General features: G+C 42.3%; 2 protein-coding genes across 2 annotated transcripts; one reads left to right on the forward strand and one right to left on the reverse strand.

Annotated features, from left to right (window-relative positions):
• Window positions 1-454: 454 nt before the first annotated feature.
• mrpl43 (mitochondrial ribosomal protein L43) lies at window positions 455-2,641 on the reverse strand. Its single transcript, XM_056297472.1, has 3 exons — window positions 2,376-2,641; window positions 1,632-1,738; window positions 455-1,115 (listed from the first exon to the last, which is right to left on the reverse strand). The coding sequence occupies exons 1-3, from the start codon at window positions 2,504-2,506 to the stop codon at window positions 898-900; spliced, it is 456 nt and encodes a 151-aa protein (XP_056153447.1). The 5' UTR covers window positions 2,507-2,641; the 3' UTR covers window positions 455-897.
• Window positions 2,642-3,189: 548 nt separating this feature from the next.
• On the forward strand, window positions 3,190-12,672 carry twnk (twinkle mtDNA helicase). Its single transcript, XM_056296728.1, has 7 exons — window positions 3,190-3,849; window positions 4,916-5,618; window positions 6,405-6,645; window positions 9,357-9,464; window positions 9,788-9,929; window positions 12,121-12,407; window positions 12,558-12,672. The coding sequence occupies exons 1-7, from the start codon at window positions 3,190-3,192 to the stop codon at window positions 12,670-12,672; spliced, it is 2,256 nt and encodes a 751-aa protein (XP_056152703.1).
• Window positions 12,673-13,714: the final 1,042 nt, after the last annotated feature.

Here is a 13,714-nt window from a genome sequence, read left to right on the forward strand (position 1 = left end):
ACCATTTAAGGGGTGAAGAGGGAAAAACACCGGGAAAAACACCATGTTTCTGTCAGGAAAAAGATGGATTGAATCCCCTTATTCACAACGATAAACGCAGAGGAAGCAATGGGTTGTTCAGCCGCCATCTGCCTGTGTAAATTTGAACAAATCACCAATTTGGCTGTAGTTTTATTTTTTTTGCTTGTGCAGCTAAAATGTTGGGGGAGGTTAAGAGATGTCCTTCAAGCTATCAGGAAGCCTTCTGTTCTGATCATTTAAGTTCTGGAGCAAAAACTGCCTGAATCAGTGTTAACATGTAAAAACATATTCACCTCCCATGTCCTACAATTAAAAAGGTACACTACTTCTGTGTGACTTGTCAGTTATGTGTATAACTGCACTGCTTATAGATGACACAACTGGAAAGGGGGACAGTTTGTGACCAATAACAGCAGACCAATAACAGCATGTGAAAAAAAATGTTTTATTCAACCTAAAGTTACAGCTGCTAACCTTCAGAAGCACAACAGTTATCGCAATTCTAGTACGTCAGCTACATTCTGCTGATGTAATCATGTAAAGTTTATTTAAATGTGGTATTAAGAGCTGGTACAGTATGAAATGTTCTCCATGGCTCAGTGGAACCAGACAAATGGCTTCTGCAGCCACTGCAAGACAGTAGGGCATGGTAATGAAAAACAACAGTCTGTGGTAGTGGGTCTTAAGTATACTTAAAAAATACACTCCAATATGATACACTATATCTTTTTGAGGTGTAGTTCATGTTGTCAGACACTTCCAGAGCCTCATAAATGGGTACCTTATTTGGCGAAGTTGATACGAATTGAGCTCTCCCCTTGCTTTTTTCAGGTGTATCCAACATGGATTGGACTTTTTCTTGCCCAGTTCTAGTCTTTATTTAGCTTCCGGTTTCTGCGGCCTGATAGGGCCTATTGAAGGGGGCCGGTTGGTGAAGGGGTGCCACTGACCCTGGATGCTTGGGCTGTCTGTGTGGAAGGGTTTGCGAAGACGGATGATCTCCATGCCGGACTGATTGGTCAGCTTGGCCACAAGCTCAGAAATCTCCTGAGATGTTTTGCTGCTGACGATTTCCTCCCTAACATTGCCGTTTACTGCAGGGAATCAATTGTGATGTTGTTATGTATAAGCATAATAGAATGACAGGCCACTTCTAAACATTTCTTTTGCTACTAAATGTAACATTGCCTACATAAATAAAAGATTCCTGTTATCACTGTGAGTGAATACATGAACAAGTTCAGAGCTCCTGAAATATGGTATTCTGGTGCCCCCCATCTGTATCTATCTGTAGAAACAACTACTAAGCCTTCCTTATTTATAGGTAGCTAGTTTTCTGCACAAGCTCAGGAGCAGGAGCTCATCCCAATTCCCCCTGTATAGGTGAAATTTAACCCTACACCCCATCGACCATATTGAAGACCTTTTCTGCAATTTTTAATTAAACCAGGACAAATAAAATGTGATCACTGACTCCAAAAGATGTAGCATGATTGCAATTTTTGTACAGCTAGACAGTGACATACATCAGCGAATCTTTTCTGACAATAATTATAGACACACAGACTGAGTGGGATATGTAATCAAGACATAAAACCATGTACACTTACAGTATTCTGCAACAAGTTTTGGCGTCTCTCTGGCCTGGGGAGACACATATACTACAGTTCCAGGGTTTTTCTTGGTGTAATCCACCACTCCTTCTTCAATAAATTCCCTAAGTAAAAAAAAAGGAAACATTTCAGCAATAAAATGACTCCCATATTGTGCCCCCTCTACTTTAGGATTATACATGGAGCTGCGCAATATGGAAAATATTATCAAGATTGTCATATCACAATATCTGCTTACATATGCAAAAAAATACCACATTTAAGAATTCAACTGTAGTTCATCACGTTGAACTGTTTGGTAATGTAAAGTATAATATCAAACCAAACCGAGTTTTCAAATATTACTCCCTCAAATATTTCCGTCCTCATTTTGTGATAAATTTGAGGTAGCTTATTTAAATTTCGTTTTCATTAGTTCAAACAACAAAATGTTGACTCGACAAAGCTCAAATTTAATTCTGATACATCACTGAAAGATGATAAACAATAATATTGAATCAATTCCCATCTCTAATTTTACACTTCGTTATGCATGTCTCTAGCAGTGACTACTATATGGCTTAACGTCTACGGTGGGGAATGCACTGCTGCTGACTTGAGTGTGTGGATGTCCAAGGCCTAACGTGTGTGTTATCATATCCGTCGGTAGCTCAATCCCCTCAAAAAAGCAATAACAGCGCGTAAAGACCAAATTTACGTTGCAAGACATATACCGTGGCATGCATGCACGATATCTCTTACCTGATTCCTAACGAGCCCGGCGAAGTTTTTGAGAAAATGATAGAGATACGCTTCAGCTGACATATGTACCGACCGACCCCGTTTTGGAGAACACTTTTAAGGAAGCGACTCGGCGTGCCTCTGGAGGTCATTTTTGGCTGCCTTGCAGTAGTTATCAAATACTCCACAAATAAAACCTATCGGACAAAAAAATAAATAATTCGTTTTCGTCAATATCTAACAACTAAACGTGTAGAGGACATCTTGACGGGCACGTTGACACGCAGTCCATCCGTGAATTAACTCCGGAGTCAAACACGCAATCGTGAATCTGCACATTTCAAACTTGTAAGATTAAACGCAGCACACCAGTTAAACTAGCAGAATATTTTATAAACTCTATTTATATTTTCTAAAATAGATACTAACAGGCTTTGAACCATTTCATTGATTTTAGATTTAGATTTGTGAAATGTTCCTGTCATCGTTCGATTCACACGGACGTGTTTTGGTGATACACCAAAAGCCCGGGCCAGAGAGCATGAATGAAAACGAGGGGTTCTAAGAGACCGAAGAAGTTGAAAACAATTGTCTTTTGTCTATTTTATTTGTCAGCGTCAGTCACGTTCGTACGACAGTTTGTACGAACACATTAAAGATCAACGCTAAACCCCTTTTTAATCTGTGTCCACCAATGCCGACCAAGTTAACCATAGGTAGGTTGTTGTGCTTGCAGTATTCTTGCTTTGCCTCTTGTGTTCCAACTCGCTAACATCGGTTAATTTTTTAATAATATCCTCATGTCTGCAGGGTTAATGTCTTGAACAGATAACTAATGTGGAGGGGCTTCCTGCTTAGGGGCACCACCCGTCTTTTGCGAGTGGCAGCCCAAGGCTGTACTTGTAGACCTCCCCAAAAGCATTCTTCATCCTTATGCGGGAGCAAGTGGAGAACTCCGAGGTTTGCAGTGTCTGCATGTTTCCCAGAAGAAACACTACGTGGTGCAGACTACTTGTCCCCCACTGTGACCAGGACGTACAAAAAGGACACCAAGTCCGCCTTAGACCTGCCAGTAAAACCCATTAAGGTCACGCACATCAAGGAGTTTCTGCGCTCCAGAGACATTCCATTCCATGATGGCTACTGCTGCTTGCTTGCCCCCAGCATCTTTGTTGACAGGGGTTCACGTCAAGACCCTGCAAATTCAAAGAAGGAGAACTGCTCTATGTTCATTGACAAAACCACGGGTCAGTTTCTATGTAAAGAAACAATGGTGGAAGGGAGCTGGGGGGACCTTCGGGACTGCGTGGATATGATGCAGAAGCGGGACCAGACGTTCCTCAGCCCTAAAGTGATACTGGAATATTCAGAAAGCAAAGCGGAGAAGGAGGAGAGAGAGCGTGAGCTGAGGGAGGTTGAGAGGATTTGGTCCTGCTCCTTGCCGTTCTCTGACCTTCCCGAGGAGGAGGCTCGGCTCATCAAAACCATGTTTAAGGTATGTGGTTGTGCATAGGTGTGATTGTGTGAGTATCTGAGTAGACCGTGCAATGGAATTTTGTTGCTCTATATTTTCTAAATGTTTTAATTTTAAATTGGTTTACTCCGGATTTAGTTTATTCCATCATGCACGCATTGCCTCAAGAATTTCCCAAAATGAGATAAAACGAGTTTGTATAGGGCTTCATGTGTTATGTATACTGTGTCCAAACCAAAGAAATTCAAATTTTTCAGTTAAGACTGCTATTACCCTTTCCATCTTTTCCTTTCTTTTTTTTTCTCAAGATGTTGCGCTTGAAACTGCCAAAATGTCATTCCTGATTACTGGTCACAAACTGCCACAAAATGTTTTTTTTTAATTACGGCAGTGATTCTTTAGTTAACGTTATTCTTATTCTCGAAAACACTTTTTCTGCACATTAAGATACCATTAGATGTCATGGTGGATAACAAATTGTAATACAACAGGACGTTGCAATTTTGGAAGGATGCTGGTTGAAGCCCCAGGCTATGTAGATTAATGTTTGCATGTCAGCTAAATAATAGACCTTTTCGGTACTGGTGCGCTATGGCTTAAATTACTGTGTCATATAACACATTAAAGTATTTTGGGCATTTGTGCATTTCACGTTGGCCTAATTGATAAGAAAGCAAGCACTGAACTGTTGAAAGTCAAGGTCGTAGATTTCAGGGGCCTTCATGCTCAGACACTCAGACTGATTTTTTTGTCAAATTTGTTTCTTTTGATTCTTTAGAAATATATTCTGTTAAGATGCAATTTACAGTATTTGCTAAATTTGGGCTGATCATAAAAGGAGAGCATTAAATTAGTTTACATCTGGCATGATTTTTTTTTATTGGAGGAAACCGTTTAATTAATATTAAAAGGACACGGAAGACATTTTCAGACCACTTACAATTCATTGGAATGAATCTGGATCGTTGCAAGTATCTGGAATGTTTTACTTTATTCTGTTTTTTTTTTTGTTGTTTTTTTTTGTGCAGTTTTGATTTGGGCCATGTCAAAGTCCTAGTTTTTAATTGACCGCTGTGTCTCCTTTCAGATTACTAATGTCTCCAACACCACCATAAAGAAGTTTGGGATAAGGCTTTTCAAGCCCACAAAGAGCCTGGTGTTCCCCTGGTTTGGAGGGCATAACTCCAGCCTAAAGGGCATAAAACTACTATCTGCTCAAATTACAGAGGCTGGAAGCGTAAGATATAATGAAGCAACAGTACCAAAATCTAGCTCATATCACGACCTGTTTGGCCTGTCTCTGGTGGGCCGTGGGGATTCTGAGGTGGTCTTGACAAGTTCTGAATTAGACACCCTGGCGGTGAGTCAGTCCACGGGGCTCCCCAGCGTGGCTCTGCCCCGTGGGGTCAGCTGTCTCCCACCAGTGCTTCTACCCTACATGGAGCAGTTCAAGCGGGTGATACTGTGGTTGGGGGGGGACATGCGTGCTCGGGAGGCATCAAAGATATTTTCCCGAAAGCTTGGACTAAAGCGCTGTTCCCTTGTGCAACCGGGGGAGAACCACCCCTGTCCAGTGGATGCACTGGCCCAAGGGATGGACTTGACCCGTATCATCAAGTCCACCATACCAGCAGTCCATAAGTCCATAGTGTCCTTCCGACAGTTCAGAGAAGATGTCTACGGAGAGTTGACCAACACAGAACAATTGGCTGGAGTGAAGTGGACAAGGTTTCCAGAGCTCAATCGAATTCTGAAAGGCCATCGCAGGGGAGAGCTCACTATTTTCACAGGTAATCAGTAGTAATGGCATAAAATATAAGAGATAGCACAAGTATAGTTTGGGCTTTATTTTGAATCCCTAAATATCCAGAAGAAAAAGTTAAATTTTGAGCATTGGGATGGCTCAGTAGTAGGAGTACAATTCCACTTGTGGAGCTCCAAGCTCAGAGAGGTCTGGTTTAGCTCCTAGGCAGGTTGGCTGAGCTGTGTACCGTGTACTTGTGGAAGTTTGGTTTTAAATATGGCTTGTGTCCTTTGATGAATGGCATTCTTTCTGTCCCATATTTTCAGCCCCTGTACAAACTAGCAATGTACCGATACCAGTACTGATTTCGGATATCAGGCTAAAATGGAGTATCGGTATTGGAGATTTTACCCTACCCAAGGCTAAAATACACAACCAAAAGCCATTTGGAACATGCCATAAATAAAAGCAAATGGCTTGTTTTACTGCATTTTTGGCACATGTAAACCAGTATTTTTTTAATGGTGGAGAAAGAACTGATTCTGTCTCAGTTTTGTCCATTGATCCCACAACAGTCTACACTGTTCAGCAAAAGTAATGGATCAGACAAGTACTTGGTAACAGTACATAGAGATTGGTGCCCAGGATCTGTATCGACAGTGAAAAGATCATATTGATGCATCCCTAGTACAAATAATATTATACTAAAACGTATAAAAATAATAACAATAATATATTTTGTGTCCAGTCCTCAGAAAATAATAGTGAACTAATGTCTGTTCTTTGTCTCTTTTTTTTTCCTTCTTTTTTCCCCCTGTAACGTTGCTCACAGGTCCTACTGGCAGTGGGAAGACTACCTTTATTAGTGAGCTAGCCCTAGACCTGTGCATACAAGGCGTCAACACGTTATGGGGCAGCTTTGAAATCAACAACGTGCGCCTGGCTAAGATCATGTTAACCCAGTTCGCCATGCAGAGGCTGGAAGAGAACTTGGAGCGGTATGATTACTGGGCTGACAAGTTTGAGGAGCTGCCTCTCTACTTCATGACATTTCATGGTCAGCAGAAAACCAAGTGAGTCCCATGAATGTCTCAATAATTCAGCTGTGAGTACATTTCATGTAGAGATGGCCTCGAAGGGATAGGACTTTGCTATTTTAACATTCTGCACGATAAGCAAAATGCTGATTCAGACGTTGTGTTGGGCAAGACCAGAATATCAAGTGAGTCCACCAAAGTAATTTTCATGGAAGGTGGCGGTTAGACCATGGTGAGGTGTTTTCGTCAAATCCATACAAGCTTTCTATAAAACTGCAGTAAAACTTCTATAAACCTGCAAAACTGTATATTATCTTGTGAAATGTATGCTATATTGATAAACAATCAAAACAATATGTCTTTGGGCGTCCGGGTGGTGTGGCTGTCTATTCCGTGGCCTCCCAACACGGAGATTGCCGGTTCGAATCCCCATGTTACCTCTAGCTTGGTTGGTCGTCCCTACAGACACAATTGGCCATGTCTGCAGGTGGGAAGTTGGATGTGGGTATGTGTCCTGGTCGCATTAGCGCCTCCTCTGGTCGGTTGGGGCGCCTGTTTGGGGGGGAGGGGAACTGGAGGGAATAGTGTGATCCTCCCACATGCTATATCCTCCCACATGCTATGTCCCCCCGATGAAACTCCTCACTGTCAGGTGAAAAGAAGCGGCAGCTGATTCCACATGTATCGGAGGAGGCATGTGGTAGTCTGCCATATATATATATATACAGTGCATCCAGAAAGTATTCACACCCCTTCACTTTCCCCACATTTTGTTATGTTACAGCCTTTTTCCAAAATGGATTAAATTCCTTTTTTTTCTCATCAATCTACATACAATACCCCATAATTGCAAAGCGAAAAAGGTTTTGTAGAAATTTTTGCAACTTCATTAAAAATAAAAAACTGAAATATTGCATGTACATAAGTATTCACACCCTTTACTCAGTACTTGGTTGAGGCACCCTTGGCAACGATTACAGCCTCAAGTCTTCTTGGGTATGAAGCTACAAGCTTGGCACACCTATATTTGGGGTATTTCTCCCATTCTTCTCTGCAGATCCTCTCGAGCTCTGTAAGGTTAGATGGGGAGCATCGCTGCACAGCTATTTTCAGGTCTTTCCAGAGATGTTCAATGGGGTTCAAGTCTGGGCTCTGGCATGGCCACTCAAGGACATTCACAGAGTTGTCCCAAAGCCACTCCTTTGTTGTCTTGGCTGTGTGCTTAGGGTTGTTGTCGTGTTGAAAGGTAAACCTTCGCCCTGGTCTGAGGTCCTGAGCGCTCTGGAGCAGGTTTTCATCAAGGATCTCTCTGTACTTTGCTCCATTCATCTTTCCGTCGATCCTGACTAGTCTCCCAGTTCCTGCCGCTGAAAAACATCCCCACAGCATGATGCTGCCACCACCATGCTTCACTGTAGGGATGGTATTAGCAAGGTGATGAGAGGTGCCCGGTTTCCCCCAGACGTGACGTTTGGCATTCAGGCCAAACAGTTCAATCTTGGTTTCATCAGACCAGAGAATCTTGTTTCTCATGGTCTGAGAGTCCTTTAGATGCTTTCTGGCAAACTCCAAGCGGGCTGTCATGTGCCTTTTACTGAGCAGAGGCTTCCGTCTGGCCACTCTACCATAAAGGCCTGATTGCTGGAGTGCTGCAGAGATGGTTGTTCTTCTGGAAGGTTCTCCCATCTCCACAGAGGAACGTTGGAGCTCTGTCAGAGTGACCATCGGGACCTTATATAGACAGGTGTGTGCCTTTCCAAATCATGTCCGATCAATTGAATTGATTACAGGTGGACTCCAATCAAGATGTAGAAACATCTCAAGGATGATCAGTGGAAACCGCATGAACCTGAGCTCAATTTTGAGTGTCATAGCAAAGAGTGTGAATACTTATGTACATGCAATATTTCAGTTTTTTATTTTTTGATAAATTTGCAAACATTTCTACAAAACCTTTTTCACTTTGTCATTATGGGGTATTGTATGTAGATTGATGAGAAAAAAAAGGAATTGAATCCATTTTGGAATAAGGCTGTAACATAACAAAATGTGGGGAAAGTGAAGGGGTGTGAATACTTTCCGGATGCACTGTATACAAACACACACACGCATTGTATACACACACACACAAACATACACACACACATCTTAGGATGTTTTTATGCATGCTCAGTAATCCAGGTAAGGAAATCATAGAAAGTTGAATCAGTTCACCTGGACCCAACATTTATTGAGAGAAACGTTTAATCACTCATCTAAGTTATCTCTTCAGTCGGGGATACCTACCTACCTACCTCTCAATAAACGTTGCAGTGTTGTAGTCGAGTCACTAAACCTTGAGTCCGAGTTGAGTCTCAAGTCCCCAGTGTTCGAGTCCGAGTCATCAGTGCTCAAGTCCGAGTCGAGTCACGAGTCCAGAAAATCAGGACTCGAGGCGGACTCGAGTCGAGGCCTGGACTCGAGTACTACAACACTGAAACATTGTGCCCAGATGAACTGATTCAACTTTCTGTGATACATCTTAGGACAATGAGAACTCATCTACAGTGTAAAGATAAATTTAACATGGAAAATGAATTTAACCAAAACAACATTTTATAATAGATTGTTACTAACCATTTTAAAGCATGCTGAATCATGACACCGCCACAATGACCAGCTGTAGCAGATCGTTATGTTATGTGTCTGACCAGTGTACATGTGTCAGTTTTTAAGTCTGTCTGACCCTCTCTTTATCCTGTCTGCAGAGCAGTGCTTGACACTATGCAGCATGCTGTCTATCTCTATGATATCAACCATGTTGTCATCGACAACCTGCAGTTTATGATGGGCCAGGAAAAACTCACAGACAACAAGTAAGACCTATGTCTTGGCTCTAAAAAAAGATCAGTCTTATCATTAAACCGAGTAATCTCTTTGCACCAAGGACAGCTATCGTATCTTTATTTGATATGACCTTTCCTCGGCCTCTGGTTTTTAGTATCTGTTAGGAAAAAAACGATAGTTGAAACCTCTTTTTTAATAGAGAACTCTATTCTAGGCACATTTTTTTCCTTTTGATTTATGTGTTTACACCTGGAAATTAGTATTTGCTCCATCTTTTGCAGTATTGTCAGTAATTTTTGCAATGTCCTTGATGTGTGATCAAAAAATATATAAGATGTTTCATCTGATTCAGATTTGCTGTCCAGGATAACATCGTCGGGGCTTTCAGGAAGTTTGCCACCAACAGCAGCTGTCATATCACCCTGATCATTCACCCGAGGAAAGAGGAGGATGACAAGGAACTGCAGACAGCTTCCATATTTGGAACGGCTAAGGTAATTTCAGGGGCAATTTCTACTTAAGGCACTTATTGCAAATATTTAGTTGGCAATTCAACATTGGTGTTAATTTTGGTGAGGGAATCTATGATGAAAAATATTTGTCCATGATGGAAATGAGCCGATAACTAAATAAGAAAAATCTGCTTTGATTCTAGACAAAACGACAGTCGGGCAGGCCTGATCAGACTTGTTTTTAATCTACATAGAAAGCCATGATGTTAATTTCTTGACGAGAACTACATAGTGTCAGTCATCAAACATATTAAAACAAGGTGATAACCAGTGGCGGCTGGTGGTAAAAAAAAAATTTTTTGGGGGGGGGGCGCAATTTACCTTGGCTCAGCACACCTGACAGCTGCTTTAATGTCCACACAGTCACAGAGTTATTCAGAAGGACAATGTAGCCTATAGATTTCATCAGGATTCGTAGATGGTGAATGCTTGACAGTCAAGACAAGGCGTCATGGTGGGTGTGAACATGATTGACAGCCATGAGAATTGTCCAATCACATTAGATCAAAAACATTGAAACAATACCAATTCGCTGCCAATAAAAGTGAGTGTCTGGGGCGCACAGAACTGCGGCCCATGGAAAATCTGAAGAAATCAATTAGACAGCAGCCTCAGGTCACCTGCTCGCCAAATGTTTGAGGGCTTACATAAGATATCATTTCGCCAGCGCCCCTCACCCAGGAAGGTCTAGTCCGTTGCCTACCAACACGGGATCGGCGGTTCGAATCTCCGTGTTACCTCCGGCTTGGTCGGGCATGCCCACAGACATAATTGGCCATGTCTGCGAGTGGGTAGCCAGATGTGGGTATGTGTCCTGGTCGCTGCTCTAACCTCACCTCTGGTCGGTCAGGGCACCTGTTCGGGGGGGGGGGCTAACTGGGGGGAATAGCATGATCCTCCCATGTGCTATGTCCCCCTGGTGAAACTCCTCACTGTCAGGTGAAAAGAAGCGGCTGGTGACTCCACATGTATCAGAGGAGACATGTGGTAGTCTGCAGCCCTCCCCAGATCAGCAGAGGGGGTGGAGCAGTGACCGGGACGGCTCGGAAGAGTGGGGTAATTGGCCGGAGACAATTGGGGGGAAAAAAAAAACAAACCAAATACCATTTGGAACCAATATTTAATGGCTGCTGACAGGTGCTCACAGACTGAAAAACACTTTTATTTCATAATTATATGCATTAAACAACTAAATTATATTTAACATGTTTAAGTAGATTTTCATCTCTTGATATTTGAAGGGGGTGGCGCTCCAGCGCCCTGTACTGGCCAGCCACCACTGGTGATAACTAAAACAAAATGCACCTTTGCAGACTATGAGGGAATGTAATGATGGTTACATTTCCTCATTGTTTTATTTTAAGGTAAGTTTTGATTTAGTGGTGAAAAGAAGCAGCTGGCGACTCCACATGTATCGGAGGAGGCATGTGGTAGTCTGCATCCCTCCCCGGATCAGCAGAGGGGCTGGAGCAGCGACTGGGACGGCTCAGAAGAGTGGGGTAATTGGCCGGATACAATTGGCGAGAAAAGGGGGGGGAAATTAAAAAAAAGAAAGTGAAAATAAGTGAAAACATTGCATCAACCTGCCAGGTAATATCAGTGAGAATCCATATCAGACAGGTTTGTGAATTGTGAGCAACTCATGCCTTTTAGTGGATGAGATGGGGATTTGAACAAGAATTTGTTCAAAAAGAGATTTTTCTTCAGGTGTTAATATGAGAAGTTGAACGAAATAGTTGGTTTCAGTAAGAAGGATTGTGTGATTCATGTGAAAATTCACAATTAGGGTTCGAATATTTTCAGTTAAGATTCAATTTTCCAGAATAGTAGAACTTGGCTCAGTGACATGGATACTTCTCAAATAAACAATGTGATCTTTAGACATTTTTTTCTTAAACGTTTTCTACTGTGATAAATTCAAATGAAGTTGATGGCAAGTAGAGATAATAGAAGTGTTCTGCACACCGCCTGCCTGATTAACTTAAGTTGGCCTCGCAATGCCAATAGCATCATGGGCAGAGCTTACTCAGTGTGACTGGTACAGTGTGCTTCATCCGACACCTACTTACTCCTATCTAAAATTAAGTGTGTGACATAAATCTTGTGCGCTGACCGTCTCCACAAAGTTGCAATCTTTCAACCTTGCAAAAGTGTTGTCTCTAACCCCTTTCAGGCGAGCCAGGAGGCAGACAACATCCTCATCCTGCAGGAGAAGAAACTGGTCAGCTCTCCTGGGCGCAGGTCCCTGCAGGTGACCAAGAACCGCTTCGACGGAGACGTGGGCATCTTCCCGCTGGATTTCCTCAAGGCCTCACTCACCTTCTCATCTCCCGTCAAGGGAAAGAGCAGGCTGAAGAAGGTCAACAACAAGGCTGAGGAGGAAAGCGGCAATGTAGTGACAGTGAAGAGGGTAGATTTGGCAGTGAAGAAAGTAGATGAGACTAACAGGAAAGAGAAGGGGCAAGAAGCAACCAAAACAACGAAAACCCAAACTGTTACGAGTCCTGTTATAGAAAAGAAAATGGTCTCATAGTGATGTTGGTCATTAGGGAAGAGAACAGAACGTTACTCTGTTGATCTACATGGGGGTCGGTTTCACGTCTTCCTCAGCAATATTGGAAGGTCGGCATACAGAGAAAGAAAGGACCTTTATCCCAAGTCAGTGCTTAAACACTACTTTGCGGAGGAGCTATTCATGGTGATCTCAGTGTATGTCGTTAAATGATACTGTATAACTCTGACATGAGATTTTTTATGAAAAACTATGACATTAGATTGTTTATGAAATGAAGGTTAACCAGACAGAAAGACAAATGTGACGGTGAATCAGATGTTTCTGATGGGAGTATTTTATGAAAGCCCTTTCACCGCTGATCTGGGATTATGTTCACTATGCAACATAAAGTTAGAGCCAAAAAGGTTTGGAGGGTATTGAGGTTCATTCAACTTCAACCAGATTATGCGAAGATACCGCCTTTGTGTTCATGTTTAGCCGTTGTTAAAGTCATATGACATAAACCATGTTTGAGATCAGCCAGTATCTAGTAAGCTTTTCTTTACAGCTACCACTGTATGTCAAGACTGAATCCTGCTTTGCGTTTTTGACCAAGTCCCATTAAGCTTGTTTTTCAAATTGAGGGAATACGTGATAAAGAGCCAAACTGACAGCGTCCAGTATTTCATGGTAAAATATTACTAGCTGCTAGTGTGATATAAGCATACATACTGACATACTGTGCCCTCTACTGATATTTTTTCTACAGTGTTGATAAATATGCATGAGTTATTTTTTCAATAAAACTCTTGTAATAAAAAGGATTTGGCTGTGCATTCTCATTTCGAACCAGCGGGAGGCGCTCTTACCAAACAAAAGTTCAGCCAAGTAAGACGGGCAGAAACTGACAGGACAGTGTCACCAGCCCAATTTATAACCTGACATTATAAACGGATATCTTGAATAAGGCTTAGCACTTGGGAGTCAGAGGTTAACCATTTATAGGTTATCAAAGTTCTTCAGTACCTATTGCCCCCTGATGGCCAAATGATTCACACACACACAAAAAAAAGTGGCGGTTGAAATTCATTTGCATAGGTACATAACCGAGCACTGCCTGGGCAGCTGTAAAATAACAGTGGCTGGTGGTATTTGCTCAGTAGTCGGGGGGGGGGGGGGGGGGCGACTGCAAACAGTTGCAGTTGTGCTTGCCATGTCTTGGCTGACGTCAGCATCTGAGCGTCAGGACTAATTACTGATCATATGCAGTGAG

Source organism: Lampris incognitus, chromosome 17, assembly GCF_029633865.1.
Source record: "Lampris incognitus isolate fLamInc1 chromosome 17, fLamInc1.hap2, whole genome shotgun sequence".
NCBI classification, from domain to species: Eukaryota; Metazoa; Chordata; class Actinopteri; order Lampriformes; family Lampridae; genus Lampris; species Lampris incognitus.